At 41.7% G+C, this 23,649-nt stretch overlaps 1 protein-coding gene across 1 annotated transcript in view; it reads left to right on the forward strand.

The window, feature by feature from the left end:
- The window catches only part of LOC134018952 (metabotropic glutamate receptor 4-like), a 109,267-nt gene that overhangs the window by 18,585 nt on the left and 67,033 nt on the right, over positions 1–23,649 (forward strand). Inside the window, exon 2 of the mRNA XM_062459348.1 lies at positions 5,839–6,787. Within this exon, the coding sequence (XP_062315332.1) occupies positions 6,257–6,787 (531 nt within the window). The 5' untranslated portion in view covers positions 5,839–6,256. The remainder of the gene's footprint in view (positions 1–5,838; positions 6,788–23,649) is intronic.

Consider the following 23,649-nt stretch of genomic DNA (forward strand, 5'->3'; position numbering starts at 1 on the left):
CAGGAATGGCTGAGGATCTCAGCATGATGTCAGCTATTCTGCAAACCTCTACTTTTCAGTTTTTGCTCTAGTGCACTAGATGATCCTCATTGTTGATATTCAATTTCCCTGAAAATAATATTTTGCAATATCATCAAAGAATATGTATGGCTTGGCCAGGTGTTATTTGAGCTGGTCTATTGAGTAAGTCCACAGTCTGAGAAGAAAGCCCTGCAGCTGGATGAACATGCTGCAGTGGTTCATTCTTTTCTCTTTGAATTGCACATTTAGGATACATCTATTTAAATGCTTATGGAAAACCACTGTGTTTGCCTCCTCAACAGCCCAGCTCAAAGAAAGATTTTTATGTGTTGATGTTGTAAACCGTGGCGCAACATGAAAAATGTGTCCAGGCAAATTGGGACACACATGAAACCCTCTACTATGTCTCTCCCACACTGCTTCTCTGCCACTACTGTCTCTATAGATCCCCGAAACTCTCTTTTATGCATAATCTTTCTCTTTCTTTCTCAATCTCTCAGATGTAGAGTATATTACATTAAAAATAAAATAAAGCTAATCAAAGATGGATTTCTCCTCCACCCCTACAATCCCACCAGAGTGGTTTGCAAATACCTTGCCAAAGGCTTAAAGGGCCAGGCAATAAATAATTTACCCTTCACATACGGTACATAGAGGAGGGGAGGAGATGCTCCGAGGATCCGCACGGATAAAGCATAAATGCTTAAATGCATTTACGGTGAAATATGCACATCTGAGCTGGAATAAACATTTAATTGCTGTCTGTTGTTGCAGCCTTGCCTGGGTACCATGCCGACACACGCGTACTGTGCTGCACAAGGAGACAATGCAGTCAAGGTTTCTGCTGGGATTCCAGCATAGTTGATGATTCTGATGCAGCACATTAGAGCCTAGAAATATACATACCGGAGAGGAAAGTAATAGTTTTTTATGGACCTGGTGATTGGTTTTGCTGCACAACAACACAGACATTGTTGGTTACAAATTCAGAGATTTATTGAGTCTTCTTGTCTGTACCAACATGGCTTATGCTTCTTATATCAAACAAATATGAGATTAGCATTTTCATAATTTCCTGCGAATGTGAAGATATTGAGAAGGGTTGAATAGAATATATATTGGCTGTTGATTGGTGGCTGTGGATGAGGGCTGCTTTGTAATCTATAATCCCATGGCTGTAAGTAGCTGTTGTCTTGCTTCTCATGGTCTCACACAGCCAAGTTCCCCCCAAATACTTTATATAATTTCTACTTATAGCCTAAAGTAATGGTTTGCACTTAGTTTGGGAATGAGAATTGCATTTTGCATGAACAAACTGTTAATGAGTGAATAAGCATTTTTCCAATCTCTCGTCCTGCTGGAGAAAGTTTCTGGAGGAAGAGTATGAATAGGGAATAGAGAGTTAGAGGCAGAGGGGAATTAGCTTTGAGCTGAGTGTCTGATGTCTTTTACAGAGGTGGGATGTATATAGATGGCATAATATGGAGTTGCAATGCATGTAATGAACCCTGTGTATACTCCATGGGGCTTTCCATCTCTCTATCTCTCTCTCTCTCTCTCTCTCTCTCTCTCTCTCTCTCTCTCTCTCTCTCTCTCTCTCTCTCTCTCTCTCTCTCTCTCTCTCTCTCTCTCAGCTCCCCATGCCGCCACCCCCCCCTTCACCACCCCCCCTTCCTCCCTACCTAGGCTCTGGTTTATTGTTCGAGAAACAAATAAAGTGATTCTTACCCATATTCAAATCCATGGATTGCATATGTGTATCATTTTGGTCCTTACCTCACATTTAACCTAAAAGAAGACTCAGTGTGTTACATTTCAGTTCATCCCTCTGGCAGAGATTCATTCATAATAGATAAATATCTGTTAGGTAACAACATTCTGGCTGCAACAGCTGGATTCATATTATTTGGTGTCTCATCAGAAGTATATGATTTATAGCTAGCAATCTGTGGAGTTTGACAATGCATTGTCACATAGCACAAGAATAAAGGGCTAAAAGCACACTTCCACTGAATGTTGGGTACTTAGCATGAGCTAAATAACACAGACCATGACTGTTTTTGCTTATAGTGCTGGCCTTTTGCCAACACACAGGAGTGTAATCGAAATCTTGTACACAGTGTTCTTGACCCGCTGCATTCTCTCTCTCTCTCTCTCTCTCTCTCTCTCTCTCTCTCTCTCTCTCTCTCTCTCTCTCTCTCTCTCTCTCTCTCTCTCTCTCTCTCTCTCTCTCTCTCTCTCTCACACACAATGCCAAAAGAGAACAAGTATCAGTCCAACCTGCAATAGAGGATGCACATGTTTGTATTTACAAGAAATGTTCTGCTTGTTGTGTTTTGTTATGACCCAGTTGTGTGTGTGTATGGTGGGAATAATATATTTCCACTCTCCTCTGTGATCCTATTGGCCATTTGGGACCTAAGTATCTCTGCTGATGAAGCATAACGGCCAAACAGCAGTCTCCTGTCGGATTAGGACATCACTGTCAGACGCATGGCTGCCCAGCCTCATTCTGACGGCCCTATTAGCACAGGGATGGCATTAGAAGGCATTGCAGAGAGATGTGAAATTGACTAGAGTCCCTGTTACGCTTCTTATCCTAGTCAAGCATTGTGGGCCATGAGCCTTTTTCAGCAAATAGATTCTATTTGGGCCCCTGTTAACGCCAGGGATCATAATGGCACAAACAATCTGATGGTACAAAAAATGGCTGATGTGTAATTTGTAATTTGATAATTTGCAGAATATGAGTGAATATAGGGAGAAGGATGTTGTGTATCAGTGTTCACCACATTGTGACTAGACTCTTTCATACACTGTAGCTAAATTATTGCAGTAAGTGTCATGTAAGAAAAAGTGAACCAGAGACACCTGCCATGAGCCCAGTAGGAGTCCATACGTGCTGAGGCCTGGGGATGAAAGGAAAGAAGGCTGAATGCGATGAGGGATGCTCTGGAGGCCCACCTCTGTGAGTCAGTGTGAGCACAGTTGCAGTCGGTTCAGTAGTTTCCCTTACTGCCTACTCCCTGCCGACAACTGATGTTTATCTATTCTCCCCATCTGGGTCCCAGGACACAACATCTGGTACAGCAGCCACCTTGTGAGTCTTGTCTCAGGGACTGACAGAGAAGGATAGTGGCTAGGTATGGCTCTCCAAGCTGGGTAAGGGAGAAACACAGAGAGACACAGACCACAGATTAATGGTCCTAACATCATCCATGAAAGAACAAAAAAATCTAAATGCTCCTGATTCATTTAGGATGAGCAATATGCAAAGGGAGGTCATTCTTACATAAGACATAAGGAGCATTTTTCTGCCCTGTGGCCGTAAGGTTGTTTTGACTCGCTTGTCTGTCATTTCATGAGAGCATGTTCCGGCACTGAAGAACCTGATTTGTTGAGTGCTCCAATTTAATTACCTTTCTCACAACTTTATTATCTTCGTTATCTTAACGATGTGGAAGCAAAATGTTACTGCACAGTAAACATTTGGCTTGCCCTTTACTGAGTTAATGAATGGCCATTCTTTGATCGTTATCTCAGATAACAAACAGTTAAAAGAGAGTAAAGAGACAAACACATTCCTTGGTATTGATACAGTGTTCTGTTTCTTCGCCACCCAACTGAGGACAAAGTATTTAACAGAGACTCATTTCTTTTTTTGTGCAGAATAGGGACCATTTTTCTTCCACACCCTTTTAGAGGATCTTCTCATGCAGTTGTGGGCCGAGTTTTTTACCAAGCCTCGGCATCTGTTTCACATCCTTCATCTCTCTTTCTCCTCTACAAAGGCTTGATCTATTGTAACCCCCCTCCCACACACACACACACTCCTTCACTTTCAGCCCCTTACCCTGGATGAGTTTTTCCTTTAGCTTGTAGACTCTCATCCATTATGAATGTTGTGTTTTAGGAGGATGATCTTAGCTTGGCAATACAAATATCTTTTTGGGGGTTCCCAACAGAGATGGAAGAACCCAGCACAAAGCAGGCCACTACAGTCACTGAATCAGGGCATCTTTATTATTTGATTTGATGGCCATAATAAAAGAAGCAAAAATGCACGTGTCTGCAGACTGCAGCATTGTCTATTATTCAGGAGGCATGGCAACATGGCAAGTCTCAGTGCATTTCTATTTTCCAACCGATTTCTTCAAAACTGCAACATGTAGCTGGAAACAGCAAAGCTTGAGGAAAGCAATACTGTATAAGCCAGAACACAGTGGTGATAACACACCACACATCAATGTTAACCACCGGATTAACAGTGCTGCTTTGTGAATTGCTTGGTTAACCTAAACATACATGACCAGTAAGTCTAATTTCCAAAGAGCCTCATCATCCTTTGTCATTGGCTGGGTCTTAACAAGTGGCTAGACAAGGGTCGATGTATGGGAATGCCTGTGAAGATGCAAAGAGGAGAACACTGAAAGGAGGATTGTCTATGCATGGGGCAGTCAATCGAGAAAGAGAGGAAGTTGGAAGCAAATAGAAAGAAACAGAGACAGGGGATAGAGAGAGAAAGAGAAAGAGAGAGTGAAGGAAATAGAGAGATAAGACAGAAAAAGAGAGGCAAAGTGATAGAGTAAGAGAGAAACGAAGGGAGAGAAAGAAAAGAGAGAGAGAGAGAGAGAGAGAGAGAGAGAGAGAGAGAGAGAGAGAGAGAGAGAGAGAGAGAGAGAGAGAGAGAGAGAGAGAGAGAGAGAGAGAGAGAGAGAGAGAGAGAGAGAGAGAGAGAGAGAGAGAGAGACTCAGACTCAGCTGTTGACTTCTCCCACTGGGCACAGATCCACCACTCTATTAGTCTGGCACAGTGGAAGAAGAGAGCATGCTGTGGGGGACAACAGTCTTGCCAGCAGACACACACACACACCTACACACACACACACACACACACACACACACACACACACACACACCTACACACACACACACACACACACACACACACACACACACGCACACACACACACCCACACACACACACGCAGGCACACACACACAGGGACAAACAAAGGGACTCACAAATAGGTGACACAGTGACAAAGTGACAAAGTGCTAGTTTCAGGTGGTTGATGGGTAAGGAGACAAAAATTGAGTATGAGTAAACTATGGTCCAAGTATATGTGTTAATACATCACAGAATGTATTATTCCTTTACCGGTTACTGTGAGTCGGTGCTATTCATTTAAGAAAGGATATTTCATAACCCAAGACATTTATTTCGTAACCTTAAAACACTCTGGTTAGTTTCCACATGAAGAGCAGTGTGTGGTTGTGAAGCTGGCTACAGAAGTGTGCTGGGTAGCAGTGAATCAGTTATGCTCTGGGCATATAGGAATAATTCATAATAGTATTCTGAAAGCAACTGAAGCTCGGTGTGAAATAGAAAATGTATTTCTCCTTAGCAGTATTGGGTTTTGTGATTTATTTCTACTTGAATGTGTGGGATCAAATTCAGATGGAAGGAGTGACCCAACCAATGTTGATGTGACTCTGAATATATGCATGGAAGCTGGAGAAACATACCACTGCCTCTCATAAAGAGTATGAACGGCACATTTCCCATTCACTGACTTTAAAAGCTGTGTGTGGGAGTTAACGACAATTGAGATGAGCCAAGGTAATTGTTAAGAACCGTGCAGAGAAACTAATACGGAGCAAACCCCTTCAGAGCTGCACACACTGGGACAAATCTATTGTTGATCAGATTAATAAAACCCCATTTCATCTGAGGGCCTGTTTCTCACTCTAAAACAAAGACTCGCTGTCTCCGCTGTTTTCTGTTTGTCTCATCCTCTCCTTTTTATCTTTCAGGATTGTTGAGGAGCCAACGGATGCCATGCAAGGCTGCTCGGGCTGACTCGGTCATTTCTGCCTGCTCCAGGGGTTGAGAGAAGCTACACACAGTCCTCACGGCTGGGAGGGGGAGGAGAGGATTATTTCCCACCTTTGTTCTTCCTAATGCCTCCTGAGATGGCTCTCCACAGACCTTTGTCTGCCTCACACAACACTGTTTAGTAGCTGCACACCGTCTCCTCTCAACAACAACCAAGAAGAACAGATAGACATAGAGGGAAAACTAATTAGTATTACTGAAGTCAGAGCTGAGACAGAAGAGACTTCTGAGGACTTCTGTGCTCTAAAGACCATTGTGGTTAACCTTGAGAACATTTTTTTTTTTTTTGGTTTTCAAAGGCATCAACTTACTTGAATGTGAGTTCAGCCTTCCACTATGACTCAAGGAAGTTGTGGGAATACATGGGCTGGTTCTCACAGAAGAGGGCCCTATTGGCGGCTGTTTCTGGTGTGCTGGATCATGGTGGCCTCAGCTGCCAAGCCCAAAATACCAGGGCACACACACCTCAACTCCATCCGCATAGATGGAGACATTTCTCTGGGTGGTCTGTTCCCAGTGCATGCCAGGGGCAACGATGGCAAGGCCTGTGGGGAGCTGAAGAAGGAGAAAGGCATCCACAGACTGGAGGCCATGCTCTTTGCCTTGGATCGCATTAACAATGACCACGAGCTGCTACCCAACATCACCCTGGGAGCCCGAATCCTGGACACCTGCTCCAGAGACACCCATGCCCTGGAGCAGTCGCTCACCTTCGTCCAGGCTCTCATTGAGAAGGACGGGACAGACATCAAGTGTCTGAGTGGAGGACCACCCATCATCACCAAGCCTGAGAGGGTGGTGGGTGTTATTGGGGCATCTGCCAGCTCGGTGTCCATCATGGTGGCCAACATCCTGCGCCTCTTCAGGGTAAGAGCTTGCTGGTTGAAGGGCCCTGACTGTGTGGGCTGTGAGAGGAACTGAGTAGTGTGACTGAGATCACGCCATTGCCTGAATCATTGATAAATCTACATAAAGGAAATAGGCATACATGTTATAAGTAGGCATTTTTCTACAAAATCTGTTGGAAAATATTGCTGTAAACATAGAAATGTCCATTCTGATTAATGCATCAAAGCTACATCTTAGATGTGTACTTTAAATTGAGTGTTTTATTGGTCTCAGATGGATTAGTCACAGTTAATTCACATGTATTTTTCACTGTCCTGAGAACAGAGGCTTGTCATTAGTTCAGAGCTTCTACCACTAATGACATTCATTTGCCAAGAGTCCTTAGCAAGGCTTTTCTCTAATTAATTCCAGGAAGCCATGCATATGAGCACTGGAGCTTGCACAGTAGTCATATCAAAGATAAAATGAGCATCTGCCCTATGCTCATTGAATGCAAACAAAATGTGCACATTTGCAAACAAAACATAAACATAACCTGACAGAGCTTTCATGATGCCTGTCTGATGCTGTCAGCACACCAACAGGCAGATGGCAGGCACATGGACTGTTAAAACATGTATCTGGATAAGTATTTAATTAATGAAATTAGAGGCTGACTGAGAGAATTGATTATCTATTTTTATATACCAATCAGTCTGGCCTTAACCATTGGACCAGTGATTTCTGAAGTTGAAATATGAAAACTTATTTTAAATAATTGTATGATATGAAAATGCATATTCGGTGACTGCAGGTTTTGTGTCAGAAACCAGATCAATGGCACTGTATGTATGTTCCTCTGAGCCAGTTATGACAATACATACTGTAGAGGGCATGTAGAGCATAAACTGGTGGCTTTAGACTGTATGATCAGGGTTCTTACCTCTCAGGTCACCTCAGTGGCCAAGTAATCTCCTCCTGCACAAAGCATTATATTTGCACTGTGTTTGAGCTGAATGAAAGCGTGCCTCATGCCACTGTGAAAGCTATCTACGTGCCACGGAAGCCGTGGCTACAGTGTTCTGATAAGTACATGTTTGAGATCAGTTTATATACCATTTGACTTTCACATGAAGATGTTCCCGGGGCTCAAACATCAACAAGGGCCGAAAAGAATCCCTTAGTTGCTGTAGCAGGTAGTCCTCTGTGCCTGCTGTAAGGATGTAATTACTCCTGCCTCTGCCCTTCTCAAGCAGCAGGTTGGCGAGGCTGTGCTAGCTCACTTCTCCATCATTAGCCCCACATCAATCTCTCTGTAGAGCTCCTCTTCATTAGTGAAGGTGACGTTACCACAGACACTTGTCTCCAACGACTTCAAGAGTCTGACCTGATGTCCTTCTTTATCATCTTAGTTGGTGGGGAAAGAACCTGCTCTTGGCTTGTGTCATGGAGATGTCATCAGAGTATCAGGGTAACCTTCAGAGATTGTTTTTCTGAACCAGTGCTATAGTAAATGTGCAGTCATGTAGTACAGGTGCAGAAAACCTGAGCCATGGGCTGGTCACCCGCTTGTTTTTAGGGAGCTGTCAGATTGAGTTAAAGACCCACAATCCCATTTTCATTTTCAACTCTTTTTGTTTACATCCGGTTACACAGTTCCTTCAGGTAATGACCCATTGTGTTTCAGGCCAGAGTTTGTGGTTAATAGACTGTTCTTTCTACTCCTTTCCGTATCCTCCTCACAAAGTCTTAGAGCGGCTAAGAGCAAAGTGTTTACTCAGCACTCAAGAGCAAGCAGGATTCCGTCCCTATGGTGCACCATGAATATTTTACCACAGCATTATGTAATGTCCGCCTGGGGAGGCAGGTTTGAAAGCACCCCCTCTACACCGCCTCCTAACTGGCCCATGCTCCAGCCCTGTGATGTTGTCATTGGTTCCATCTTTTTACTGCTACATAAGCAGGAGCAAAGTGCGCTATTGCTTGGAATAATTAGCAGCGGGCTGGTTGTGACACTACACACTGTGTTTGATTAGTCTTTCATAACAAGCTGGTTGTAATTAGAACTCTGGGTTTTGATTGTGTGTTAGATGCATCCCTCCTCTCAGCTCCTCTCACTGGTTTGAGGAGCATTACTGCATTGTGTGTGGACAGGTATTGTGGAGAAGGTGGGCCACCCACTGTTTACTTGCTGAGACGATGCGTTTTCAGGCTAGAAAAGGGATGACTTGGCAGCCACAGCGATTCAGGTGCAGTCATCAAGCAACCATAGACAGCCTAAGTGTCTGACTAGGTCTGGTGTCTGTGGAGGAGGAAGGCTGGACTTGAACTGTACAGAGAGAAGGGAGGAGAGCAGAGGAGGAAAGGAGAAGAGATCTGAGAATAGACTGCAGTCAGCCACTGTGTGTAAAGGTATAGGGGGAGGGTTAACTAGCTGTCTGTTGGGCTGTCTGTGAAGCAGAGACCTCATAGCCTCCTATCTCCTCCCTCATTAGAGACAGAGGCCCTCAGGCACTCTACCTTCCTCTCCTCTCAGCATCTCAGCATGTTGAGAAAGCCAGTGCTTTCATTGCATTACCAGTGGAGCCATCGTTTATACGGAATGCATCAAAGCTTGAACAATAAATACGAATATTTTTAGAAATTCGTAAAGGATTGTTTCTGTCATATTTATGAACTAAACAAGGGAATGTTATCTTATTTAAATGCATATAGATATTGAAATTGTGTATTAAATACCCTTGGCTTGTTTATCTCCTCTAATCCTATATAAGCTTGAAGGGTTTTACTTCACCAGTGAGCATGATTACTAGTTGTTACACTCTCTGTAGATACAGTACCTCACAGGCTAGTGGCTCTCTTTATCACCCTCAGACAGCCCTCCTCCCAAGGTATGCCCTGTCACCTTCACGGATCCTCAGTTCTGGAGCTTGCTGGTAATTGAGGAGAGAGTCCTGGGCAGGAGAATTGATTCTGACTAAGTGGACTCCCATTCTGCACTAAGTGTAATTTGGTGCAGCCATACTACATCAGGTAATTCAAGCCACCCGTTCCCCTGCCCATCCAAGTACAATAAATCCCATGCAAGTCTCTGACTTTCAAAGCAACACAAACAAGCAAAGAAAACCAAATAAACGCCTCAAAAAGCTTTCGCAACAGACAATTGTTTTCTTGTGTTCACAGCCCAGTGGTTTTTCTCTGGTTCTATCCCTGCCACTCAAACATACTTTTACAATCGGGTGTACTGAATCCATGCAGCTGTCTTTCTTCCTGTTCAGCGCTGCAGTTACCACCGCCACAGCTCTGACCACAGCGGAGCAGCTCCTTTAGTTCAGGATCAGTTCCGACTCAAGTCACTTAGCCAACCCTGGCCCCGGTGGTCAATTCCCAGTACAGGAGCGAGGGAAGGATGCCCAGAAACTGGCCTCTTATTCCTGCTCCTTCTCCCCTGCCTCAAGTGTGAGCAAATCCCTTTGCAGGAGGCTAAACCAGCAGCTGGTAATCACCCGGCTTGGTGTCAGAGGACCACGGTGTGGTGGTCTCCCTGTGTGCTCTGTACGCTGTGTGGAGACTATTTTATGGCATTTAATTAGTGTACCATTGTAGGTCTGGAGAGAGAATGCTACAGAGCATTATGGGAGAAAGCCTTTTCAAAAGGGCACGCTTTCATTAGGTGGGTCTGTCCTTTTTTATAGGAGCAAATCAGATTTTCCTTGACAACCTGGCTGAGCCCCTAACCACCTGGCCTGTTTATCTTCTATACAGAAGTCATATCCTTGAATTAAACAGCAGGCTATCTACAACTGTCAAAAACTTGTTTTAACCCTTTACTGACTTCCGTAATTTTCTCAGCATTTCTCAGCATTGTTTCTCAGCAACAAGATTATGCTAGCTAAAATAAAGTGCTCCATATTTTTAAAGACATTGTTACACACTGTATTTCATAACTTGTACGATCTCCATTTATTGTAACAAGATTCACATGACAATGTAGAAATAGAAAAATCCTTAGTCTGACGTCATTTAAGGTCCTGCCTGTTTCTGTCTGGTGGCTGTCAACCGTGTAGTCCCAGTCTCCTAATCTTCGTGAGCTCAGGTGTTTCACTAGTACTCCCCAAATCTTTTCCTGAAAGCTTTTAAACAGTCACATCTCCTAAACAGAATCCAGGGAAAAAAGAGCGCAGTGATTGCACAGTTCCCATGAAAAGGCCTTGGGATTAGAGGCTTGCAGCTGTCTCCCCAGCACAATCTCCACGTCATCCAAAGCAGTCTTAGCTGTCCTGCTGTCTGGAGTTGTGTAGTCTAAAAGTTCACAGAGATTTCTAGTCTCAGAATAGAGGAATGGTGGTGTCACACAGATAAAGCTGACTGCCCTTAAAGGGTGAAATGCATTTGAATGAATCAATAGAAGAATGACATAATTGATGTTGGGAGATAAATTGTAGGGAGTCAGGTGGCTGAGCGGTTAGGGAATCGGGCTAGTAATCAGAAGGTTGCCGGTTCAATTCTGGATGTGCAAAATTATGTTGTGTCCTTGGGCAAGGCACTTCATCCTACTTGCTTCGGGGGAATGTCCCTGTACTTACTGTAAATCGCTCTGGATAAGAGCGTCTGCTAAATGACTAAATGTAAATGTATATCAGACTAAATAAAGATACAAAGTGACATCAGAGTGACAATATCTTCTAAAATCGGTGGTGTAATGCTACTTATTTTATGTATGCATGTGTACAGCTTTCGACTATACGATGAAATGACCCAGAAGTAATCAAGTATTTCAGTACTGGATGTGGATATGCAATGTTAGTTTTGATTACACTATGTGCTGCAGATTTTCTGTCAGCCCTGAGCCAACCCATATCCTCTGCCCACCCTCTAGCATTGACAGAGAGATGGCCTCCTGAAGGTCAAGATGTTTGGACATCTTCCAGCCCACAAGCAAACTAAGCAGCATAATAGCTCCCTTGATGAGTCACGCATGCATTGCACAAAGGAATTCTCACTATGGGTTTTCCTCTGAGGCAGTCACGATTCTCCATCAGTCCGCATTGATGCAAAAAAAACAAATTTGGTGCCCTCAAAATATTTTCTTCTCATGATGGATTTCTTTTAATGCAAACTTGAACACAGCTCATACAAATGCAATTATCACAGACAGGTATGTGGTATTGCTGAAATGTTAGACTTTACCTCATATTGCAGCTAAAAATATGCTTTTGGACAGACACAAATAAGATGTGCACATTTGTACACTTGCACATTACCAGCAGAAAGAGGAGAATCAATTCTCATTTACTGGCTAATTATCTTCTGCATACCTCACTTTCTCTGTAAAACAAAAGAAGGCCATTAGAAATCCTCTCACAGAGCAGAGACCTGAGCCTGGCTCTCACTTCCATCACTGTCTCCCCCTGAAACCTAACAATCATTAAACAATCAAGCTTTGAAGACCCCCTCACATACAAACACACACCTCTTAGATTGAACTCCTTTTTGGTTATTGACCCTGAGGCTCTAGGCTATGGTGACAGCATACTTTGTTTCCTGTTTCACCCTGCCCTCCCCCCTTCCCTCTTTGGTTGAAAGCTTATGTTTAAAGTTACTGGAAAGCTGGACCATAGTGTTATTGATTTCACAAGGTTGAAACGATGACAGTTAAATTGAGATAAATACACCAACATGCTGTTTTTGGAAAACAGACCACATTTTTAAGAATATTGGGAAAGTCTCCAGTGTCACTGTGTCCACACTGTTCCTGTCACCAAACTAGAACATCCCTCAGTTAAGAATGCTCAGTGTTCAATACTCAAGATTAACACAATTAAATGGGGAACAACAACAGCAGTAAAAATGTATTTAAAGCACAATAAACAAACTCAACCAGTAAATCATGAAGATACCCCCACCCACTTGAAAATGTGGAATCCCATTCTTGATTGTGCTTTTTAAATGTTTGACCCTGAACATGATGACCCTTGGCTTTTTTGACAGCGAGAGGATAATTACCACTGCTCATATCTAGAATAAAGATGCTAAATCATACTTGGATGCTTTTGGGTCATGCGTTAAATCTTTTTGTTGGGAAAACACATTTTGTGGTTTGTATTAACACTTTGTTGGTTGTCCTGGGGTGGTTTATTTCATTTAGAAACCACTCTTCCTTGCTTCATATGACAGAGAATCATCTGAAAGTCAAGTAATAAAGGGGTATAATATTTTTATGTGGGTACCAATGAAATGCATTTGCAGTCAGATTGGTTATGTACAGGTTGACACACTCCGGGATGGCCAGGAGACCGGTATGGTCTCTGAATACACCTGGTCCCATAATAATGGAGTCCACTTCAGGTTAACACCATTCCCTGCGGAGACACCAAAAAGCAGGACTTTTCACCTGTGAGACGGTCAGTTTTCTTTTTTCTTTTCCTCTGCTACTGGAGCCCGGAGATTCTTTTAGTCTCTGGCCCTCTGCAGGAGTCTTGGAGAGGTCTTCCTAGGCAGGTGGAGCAGGCTGGATGTGTCATCCCAGGAGATTTGAGGTCATCTACAAGGACACTGCAGATCCTTAGCTTTAGTGATTTAATATTTCAGGCTGATGTGGGGCCTGGAGGTCTGGTCCCCTCTGGCCAACGTTGCTCTTCTCTCCTCTGACCAAAGCCCACCTGTCCTCAGACTCACTCCCACAGACAGCGTCCCTGACACGAGGGTCTGTTACTTGTAAATCACTGCAACCGGTTCAACTATCTTTTTTTCCGTTATAAGATTTCCAAAAAGTTTCCAGGTGTTGTTTTGGAACACTTCCTCTCTTTAGTTTGACCCAAGGTTTACAATCCTATGCAGTTTAATTTAATGATAGAAAAATATACAGCATAGCAGATCAATGTTTTTTCCAACCTCTAATTGTGGCTTGGCTATTAATGCAATGCCAAACATTGTGTAGAGAGAAGATCGCAGATGGAGGATATCTCAAAGAGAGATTGATTCAAAATTGATCCAGATTCAAAGTCATACCAAGGCATTATTCAGTGCCTATCCAAAAATGCAAGAAGTAAAATCTGAACGTAAACAAGTTATATTTTTCCACTTTGACAAATTGCTACTATGGTCTGCCACCTGTGTTAAACTTCCTCATAAACTGTTTTCTGTGAGATTAGTCCTGCTTGATTTGTTTTGTAAGAGGATTTCTACATTTACAACTTGATGAAGTACATCAAATAACTCTCTCATCAGCATTATCAGCTTTATCTGAATTGCAAGGTATGTGATAATAAAAATCAGTTTTAATGTACCTGATTTTTCTAACAAATAGTAAGTACCGTAGATAGTAATGAAAATACATAATACACCAAAACTAAAATACTTTAGTCTTTGTTGCACTGCTCTTTCAGAAGAAGGTGGCATTTGAAGAGGCCACTCAAAGACATCTGAGAGCTAGAATTGTACAACATCTGGTCATGCAAGAGCCTCTTTGATGTGATCCAAAGTAGCATATAATGTTTTTTTTATGTTGCCGAGACAGAGAGCTGTAATCACTGTCTTTGTATTATTCAGTTTGTCTGAACTTTTGAAGGTGTAAGTCAAATGACTGACAATAGTGTCTGCAGAGGAGAGAGCAACTAAACTTTCAAGAGTCCAAAAGTGCTTGTCATAATTCACAATGGACATCTTTTGAAAAGCAGATTGGAGAGCTCTTTACAATGTGATGATATTGGCACTGAGACATGCTTATTGTGGGTCCTTACCTTCTGGCTTGATTTTAGTTGTCAATCACATCAGATAACATTGCATTAATGTTTAAGAAAGGTTTAGAGGCAAGCAGAGCCACAACTGATGATCAGTCAGATGTTCTCTTTTCCCAGAGGTCATCTTATACCCTAGCTCATTGTATATTCAGAACGTTGTTTAGAATAGTTTATAAATGAATATTTTATTATTTGTAAAAGTAGTTCAGTGTACAGAAAGCTTAAAACAGGATGATTTTTCTTTGTGCCACTAAAGGTCAGGTGATTGAAAATCAACCCTCACTCAGCAATGCTTTTTAATCTCTTGTGGAAAATACATATTTATCAAATAAACTTTGAATTTTTCATGTTGAAGTTATGAAATCTTCCCTCCATTTACTTTTCATGGTAGAACTCTCATTAATAGACGTGTTTTTGTTCTAGGAACACTGAGTTAGTCCAGAGGCTGTCACACGTTGCCTTACAAATCTCCGATGTCCTTAGCACGAGAGAGACCATAGTCTCTCTGCTCTCTCAGTTGACTGTTTCCATGGCACAATGTCACACTGAGACAACTTTTTAGTCGACTTGGTTCGTCCACTATGACTATAGCTGTGCATTCTTTCCAATCAGAGGCATGTTAAGCTATGGCCTTTGTAAATAACCAGACAGGAATAAGACCATGCTTCACATCCAATGGATGTGAATTCAGAAAAACTGCATCCCCTAACAAGACAGATCTTAACAGCCACTCACTTGTCTCCTATTTGAGAACATACGTCTGGTGTTCCTCTAAAAACCAATTACAGCTGTGGCGTGCTGGTATAAGGGGCACAAGCATCGACTCACTGAATACATTACCTGCCTGTGTACTCTTCTCACAGTTAATCAATTACTGAGTCTAAATGGAGGCATCAGATCCTGACACTGACGCCTTCCATGGGGCTGGCAGCCAGAGGCAAACACAAACATGAGTGTGTGCTCCATATCATTGGCTGAGCACACTCACATCCTCCGCACCTTCATTGATTCTCACACTTAAGCCTAAGAAAATGAATATCAGACCAAAACCTGTTCTACACTGCATCTAAGGAAGTAGTGAAAAATTTGAAAACAAGCAAGTTTGAGGGCAAGGTCAATGCAGACTCCTCATACAAAGCTCATTGAATTTTTTCAGTTGGAATTTAATCGCCAAACAATAAGATATGAGTGATTGATTTCTGTAACTATGTCAGTGTTTTTTAGTCAATCATCAGTAAAAACACAAGATATTGATGCAAAAACTAATGTCTTACGCAGTAGCTCTTGCCCCTCTTCATAGGGAGGTGGTAATGTTATAAGACACATGTCAGTACTCCAACCAAAATGCAGCTAATTTAGGTGGTCTTGGATACAGTGAAAGTAATATTGAATGATTTAGAATTGGCTGTGGACAGTTGTGGTTTGGTTACATGGTCTTAGATGGATTTGCATGTATGTCATCAGTAAGGTAATGTCATCATTTTAGGATTTCCTATGTTACTGTAATAGGAAGGGACAAATGTACATAGGAAATAAACCTGAAAGACAAGATTTGACAAGATCTGGAATCTGACAAGATGTGGTTATCAATTGTTTTGATGTTACAGACACTCACTTTTTTGACTATATAAAAAAGTTCAATGCTATTAGTTTCATTTTGCTTACAGACAGATTCTGAACTTGAGAGATCTGCACAGGTAAAAAAAAAGGCTTCTTTGCTTAGACATTGAGAAGTGGGCTGTCTGTGTGCATCAGTCTCAAGAAACATAAGGGAAAGCTAGACAGAAACACAGAGTCAAACTGTCTGCATGGCTTAGAGATGTTAGGTAGCTCAGTGTAATTCTGAGTGAGAGACTACGGGTTTTCACGACTCTGACGACTCGCTCTTAACTAGAACACATTTCAATGTGCTACAGGTGCTTTTTACTTATGGAAGCAAATCGTGACCAAAATTCAAATTCAAATGCATTTGAAGAAATGCTTTTTCATTTTAAGAATGTGTATGCATCATTTGACTCATAAATGAAATTAGTAATCAATCATCCTATTTGCATTTTAATTTTCTTCTTCCAAGAGTGCTCAATCTTTCACTTAATTAAAATGAAAAAGAAATAGACATTTGAGATTACATTTTGTGGATTGATTACTAATTTCATTTATGAGTCAAATAATGTAGCCACATTCTTAAAATGAAAAAGCATTTCTGCAAATGCATTTTAATTTTCAAATTTTACATTTCAAATAGAATTTTGGTATCTATTTGCTGGGGCATGTTTTGAAAATTAAATCTCAAATGTCTATTTCTTTTTCATTTTAATTAAGTGAAAGATTGAGCACTCTTGAAGAAGAAAATTAAAATGCAAATAGGATGATTGATTACTAATTTCATTTATGAGTCAAATAATGCATACACATTCTTAAAATAAAAAACAATTTCTGCAAATGCATTAGAATTTGAATTTTGGTCACGATTTGCTTCCATATTTACTAGCCTACTTTCGCTTTTCTGCAAGAAAAAGCTTCCAGGCGGCCGAAGCTTGTCCCGTGTTTACAAGCGACAGGAAGCAGCCGCTCTTTCTGGTTGCTCTCTCTGTTCTCCTCCTCTCCGCTGTAAGAATAAAATATTTAACTATTTGCTATTATGGGATTGAGCAGATTGACTTTGCATTATGTTGATGAGGCCCAGTATAGGTACTGTGGAATTCATAGTCCCTTGGTCTGAGCATAGCAACAGATAACTAAATGGTGGTAGTCCCGGAAGTGTTTAAAGGCCACCAAAGGTGGATTTAAATCTTTTAGTGAATATAGTGGACAGCTTAAACTTTTAGGAGACAGTTTATCCTAAATTTCTATTGGACTGGACTTAATCTTAAAAAAAAATCGAAATAACAAAAGTTGGGCTATTCTTCCATTTTAGGGAAATGTAAGTACTTTTGTCAGATATTGATATCTATGCTTTCTAGATACAAATGTCACTGGCTAAGTGGTCAAAATCAAAACAACCACATCATACTCTGGTTTTCTTCATACAAATTTGACCATCCAATACCAATGATTCCAAACACATCTGGTTGGGTGCAGCCAAAGAACACAGATCAATAGTGCTGTCAGAAGCTTTTAAAGCAGGGCGGATGAATGGTCTGTAGAGTGGATTGAATTATTTAATGTTGCTTTGCATTTGTCAGTCTCATTTTGCTCTGACCATATTGTACTCAATGGGATTCAATAGGATGGTGCTGTGGCTAGAACAGACCAGAATGGACAGGTCTCGTTACTGAATGTTTTAACCAAACCTTTAGCTCACAAATTACATAGCAAGTCAGCAAGTCCACAGAAGATGGTTTGCATTCATTCCCTACATAAATGGTCCCGTGAACGTCATCCATTTTCTGCCTCAATAAAATGCTTTAGTAAAACCAACAGGCTTGGCAAAATGAGGATAAGAAATGCTTTTCTTTGAATCTCATATCAAATTAATGCATTGACAAATGAGAAATTAATGGTTACGGTAAACGCTGGGCTTAGAAAACATGATGCACAATAAGTGTAAACTGAAGGTTAAATGTGATCATGAGAAACAAAAGGCTGTTTATAGGGCTGTTGTTAGGAAACAGGACAACTTGAAAAAAAAAAAGAGTTATTAGCATAAAACATCACAAATTGCAACTAAGCAGTCTAATAGCACTTTAATTTTCTGTTGGATCAAGGAGAATGCCTGACAGTAATGAAACAGAACCACCCCGGAGCCTACTGGCTAAGGACATACCAAGCCACATCAAGTGATGCCTCCATTACAGTAACCTAGATACTATCAGTGGCAAAATGACATAAAATGGGGCTTACATGGTGTTTTAAATATATCAGTGTAAAGTCAAATGTACACGTATGCCAAATCTTCCAGAATGTAAGTAAGTAAGTAAGTAAGACTTTATTTATATAGCACTTTTCATACAAGAATTGCAGCTCAAAGTGCTTTACATAAAATCAACAAAACAATAATACAAGTGTTGATCTAAACTAGCCGCACTCTATCTGCGGTCTCTCGAATCCATCTTAGATCCGAGCTGCCACTTGCAGTTTCTAATACACAAGACAAGACAAGGTAAACATGAGGAAAGAGGAGGAAAAAAGGCAACACCCAGACAATGCTCCTAGAGGAGTACAGTGTGGGAACAGACAAAAACCTCAGCACATAAGTACAACAACATTTACAAAAACAGGCGAAGGCGTTGGATGGGGGTGGGGGGGTGGTGATATCTGTAGTAGGTGAAAGTTAATGTGTGAGTAGGTCTGGGTTGGCGCCCTCGACCTAGGCCACAATCAGTCCGATTCTCCCTATGCAGATTGTGTTGGCCAGGAGACATCCTTGGTCATGACCCAGGCAGAGACCAAACCACAGATGTCGGTGGGGGGGGGGGGAAGGGAGGAGCAAGATAGTCTCGCTTCAGCGCTCTCCAGGGGAGTTGTTTTCCAGCGACGGCCTTGGCCAATGCCTGTGCTGGTTACGGGGCCGAAAGTGGATAAGATTGGGGTAGTTGTTTTGACGAGTAGCCGCACTCAATTTTCACGTCCACCCTTCAGGAATGTCTCCATGTCCTCCATCTTCCTTTGCAGAGACGCAAACTTATCCCTGTTAAGTTCACAGTCTGAGCTCCAACAGCTCTGCCCAACGCATCAATCATGTCGGGCAGCCTAACGGGGCTTTTGATGGCTGCAGCCATTTCCTTGATTTTCCGATATATAAAGCCAGCGCTTATTCCAAACAGCAGAAAGCCTGTAATCATGGTACCGAATATGAAGATGTCTTCAACGTCCTCCACGGAAAGCGCCGCTAGACACACGACACGCAGAATGATAAATACAAATACAGGAAGTGGGTTCAGAAGCCCTCTAGTTGGTAACGATTTACTGCTGCCACATGCAAACTTGCTCCTTGTGCATATAATTACCCCTGGGTGAAACAATCGTCAGTCATTCAGCAATGAGATGTTATTGAGCATAGAAAATGAAGATAGGCATCCTTAACAATAGCAAGTATCTCTGTCTTTTCCCTTAGCCATTACCAGACATCAGGCATAGTGTCATACAAACACAAGCTCCCACAACATCAACTGCACACCACTCATGATCGCTTCCTCCACTGTGGAAAATCACTGAATTCCCATGAGTCGATACACTGCAGACTGATGTGGAATGGAGAAAATTAATAGGCTTTCTCACCCAATGTGACGTGTTTTCTGCACAACAGAATAACCATACATATCAGAGAACATGCTTTTTTGACCTCAAATCACAAGTGTGAAAATGTGAGAGAAAAGAACTCTGAAGTCCTCACTTTTTCTTGGGTCAATAAAAAATCTAAGAACCGTGTGGCATTGTGTTCCCTAGTTGGATGACTGTGGCTTCATATATGCTGATGCTCAGTAGGCACACTTTAAGATTCAGTCTGATGGTTTTGATGCATGATCATTTAAACATTTCATAATGAACTACAGTATGTCCAGCATAATACAGTTGATGATAATACATGGCCAGGTAAGAAATTCACTCAGTCTTTTCTCTGACACCTGTTTCCATTCATTGCACAGATGAGACAGGAACAATGTGTCCAAACTATTAATGGCTCCTCTTTATGGTGATCAGTGATACACTGTGATTCAAAGTGAAAATATTAATTCCTGGGGTGTGTATGGTGTGTTTTTTTGTGAGAACGGACTAGGTACTAGGGTTACAGCCTGTGTGAATTCCAATAGTGGATTTAAAAACACCCCCTCCTCTAGTGTTATCATGTCGACTGTGAAAGGTCTTCAATAACCAATGCTGAGAGGAACTGAATGTAATTTGGGTCTTACATTCTGTCTCTTATAGCCTAGAATAACTTTAAAATGTCCCTACTTGCCATCCTTCATTTTCAGACACTACTCAGTGGTAGTCATGATCAATTTCCACTTTTTTGACTGTCAGTAATGGCTTCTGACCAATTATAATGTGGGATTATAATTAGCATCTTTATTCAATGGGGAGCTTCTGAAATCTTTGTGCAATGAATGAACCTCAGATGGATAATCTTAGTGAGAGTGCAAGGGGAAAATAAACCGACTTAGATAGGAAGATAAATATATAGATATAGTGCCATTGAGAGAGAAAGAACGAGAGAGATTGAGCAAATAAAACACAATATAATTTACAAAAATCTCCATCAGTCTTCAGTAGTTTGTATGCCACTTAAACAAAATGAACAAAATTGCATACCAAGAAAAAAGTTGCATATAGCTGACTGCTCTCTCCCCACTTCCTCTCACATGGTGAAATAATGGCATGGAAACATTAATGTGGGCAGAGTCTTAAGGCTTTGTTTCTGTTTGTGTTTATCAGGCGCCTACAGATCCCCTGCAGTGTAGGCGTCTGGGGTAATGGATTAGAGGGCTGGTGTCAGTGATATCAAGCCTGAGAAATAACTGCATATTCCACTGCTCCCTTTGTCCCTGTGCATTTCACACGTTGGTTAGAGTGCAGCTGATACGCCCATTGGCACTGTGGTCGAGTGAAAGGTTGGTGTTGGGCTCAACGAATAAATGAACCTCGGAGTGTAAAAGGAGGGTGAAGTCAGACAGCCTTAGTATGGGGTTGGAAGAATAGCTGGCAAGGTGATGTGAGATGTTCCGAGACCAAGTCAACATAAAGCAAATTGTGTGGGAGCTCTTCATGTTAGATGTACTGTATCTAAGTTTATGAGGAGGACTAACTTGTTTTATACATTGGTTTATACCTTGATGTTATGTGTTATCTGTGTAAGTATTGTGATGTTTGATTTTTGGGATGGCTGGGAAGTACTAACTGGCTGGATATATACACCCTGGAGATTCATCTATCTGGTCCCTGGTTCTGAGAACAGGCCAGCTTCTGAGAATCCATCAGACATCACCAGGCTTCTCATCTCTAGGGATCTTAGACAGTGTAATGTTTCTTAAATGAATTTGGCCTACTTTACCTGGCCTTCTATTTGCAGCCACTCCACAGTCCATTTCCCATAATTTGTTCCTGCCTTCCCAGGGTACTTCTGGAGAAGTCATGCTTTTAAAGCTGATGCTTGGCCTCCTGGATCATACAGAAAATGTACAAGAAGGACAACTTTTGAGAAGCATTGCCTAGAGAGTGATCTCCATACCCTTGCCTTCTCATGGAGGTCTCTTCTGCTCCCTGTGTCCATGTTCGATGCCTGTCGGAGATCAAAAAAAAAAAAAAAGCCTGTGGTGCTCCCACTCTTCATAAATATTGACCTGCATGAATGCAGAGGTGTGGGATGTGGTGAGGAGCTAAGGAATAGCCAGGATTCTCACGCACTGGGAGGCTGTGGCAAGCTCTCTCAGCCCTCCCCGGGTGCGTCTGGAGTGGGAAGTTGTCCCCCCTTCCCTAAGTGTATGCCATTATCTGATCATGTGTCAGGGTAAACAGATGTGAAAGCATCCAGGAGAGGAGCTCACAGTTCCTCTAGTCTCTACCCGTCCTACATGGTATTCTTTGCCTGCTCTAGAACACAACAAGCCATATGCCTTCCTGCGTCTCCCTTCTCGTGTCATTGGCTGATCGTAATCACATCATGAGTCATCTGTAGCCATGCTCGTCTTACCATTCTTACATAAACAGTGGTAGCTTGCTGTGTTTGCAGACCAGGATAAAAAATAAAATACTACCGCACCCAATACAATGACCATGGTTACTGTAGGGGGTTAAATATTGGCCAAACAACCAAAACGAATTCCCCTATGGTTTAAAGGAAGATGGGAAACTGAACAGTGTATTAGCATGAACCAAATAATGCCAATACAAATAGAATTCCAGGTATGGGTTAAATCAGAGCAAGAATGGTCAAAGTACGGTTAAATGAAATACGCATTTAATAACATTGCAAATGAATGAAATCAATTACAAGGCAAACATGTTACAATATGAAAGCTTTAAATCTTACCTACTCTACCATGATCATTGTAAATCAGAGAGAAAGCAAGAGTTGAGCAAGGAGTAGGACAAGGGAGAACTGAGGTAGAAGGTCTCAGGAGATGAAGAATCCACAGAACAATGCATTACAATTCCCTTTATACACAAGACCAACCAATCAGACCAAATCTTGAATGGGGTGTGAGGGCCATCAAGTTGACACCATCCAGAAACTCCAGACTTTAGCATATGAGAGGTGGGGGCAGGTTTGACACCCAGCCTTACATTACCGGTATACCATATTTTATGTTCAAGTAGGATATAAGCATACCAATACCATGCACAGGCTTGTAATCTGTCTTTCATTAATTTCCAGTCGATCAGCACATACATGTTGTTGAATAAGCAGAGGCGGGTAGCCCTATTTGATAGCAGCACATAAACATTGTTATCTTAACACCCCCGCACTCATTATTGAGCCACAGAGGGGATTTTTCTCATTTATTCCATGTCTTAAGCTTTAGATAACCCAATCAGCTCCTGCCTGTCAGTAAATGCTGCTTTAGAGGCAGGGAGGTACTTTGGTGTCTCCAGGGTTAGGCAAAGCTACATGTACAGGAAATGGAGAACACCGTATGTCATTAGATAACATATTATACGTATGTCAACTATCTGAACCTTTTGAGACATTTCCCTCACTTTTGGTTCAAACCCGGTTGATAACACTATAGTGGGACATGAACTGATATATTTCGTACTATTCCGTCTACGACCAACTCTGTCAAATAAAGACGAAAAGTTTTAATGAAACAGAATTAAGTTCCAATGATGGTATATTTTAGTGCAGTTACACATTTAATTGGTGCGGTCACATTCAATGAAACAAATCCTGCAAGTAAGAGTTCCTAAGGTCAAAGCTAAAATATATATTTCCACAGTGGAAATTCTATGTTTTAGAATTTGTAAGCAGCAATATTTAGAAGAGGAATGAATCAGATTGTCAACTGAAAGGTGGTTTAGGATTAGAACATAGTGTGTTTTACTTTGGATTGTGCTTTGTCAGTGACATGTTCATCCAATCAAAAGCAAAGGATGCTCTGTTTGCCGAATGAGCTGGTTTCATCCATGGAGAAAGTTTTAATGAATTCAAAGCCATCCTGCGCTTATCAAATGGATTTGCAGTGACTGAAATGCTATGGTATACTCAAGCAAACAACCAGC

Source organism: Osmerus eperlanus, chromosome 4 (assembly GCF_963692335.1).
Source record: "Osmerus eperlanus chromosome 4, fOsmEpe2.1, whole genome shotgun sequence".
NCBI classification, from domain to species: domain Eukaryota; kingdom Metazoa; phylum Chordata; class Actinopteri; order Osmeriformes; family Osmeridae; genus Osmerus; species Osmerus eperlanus.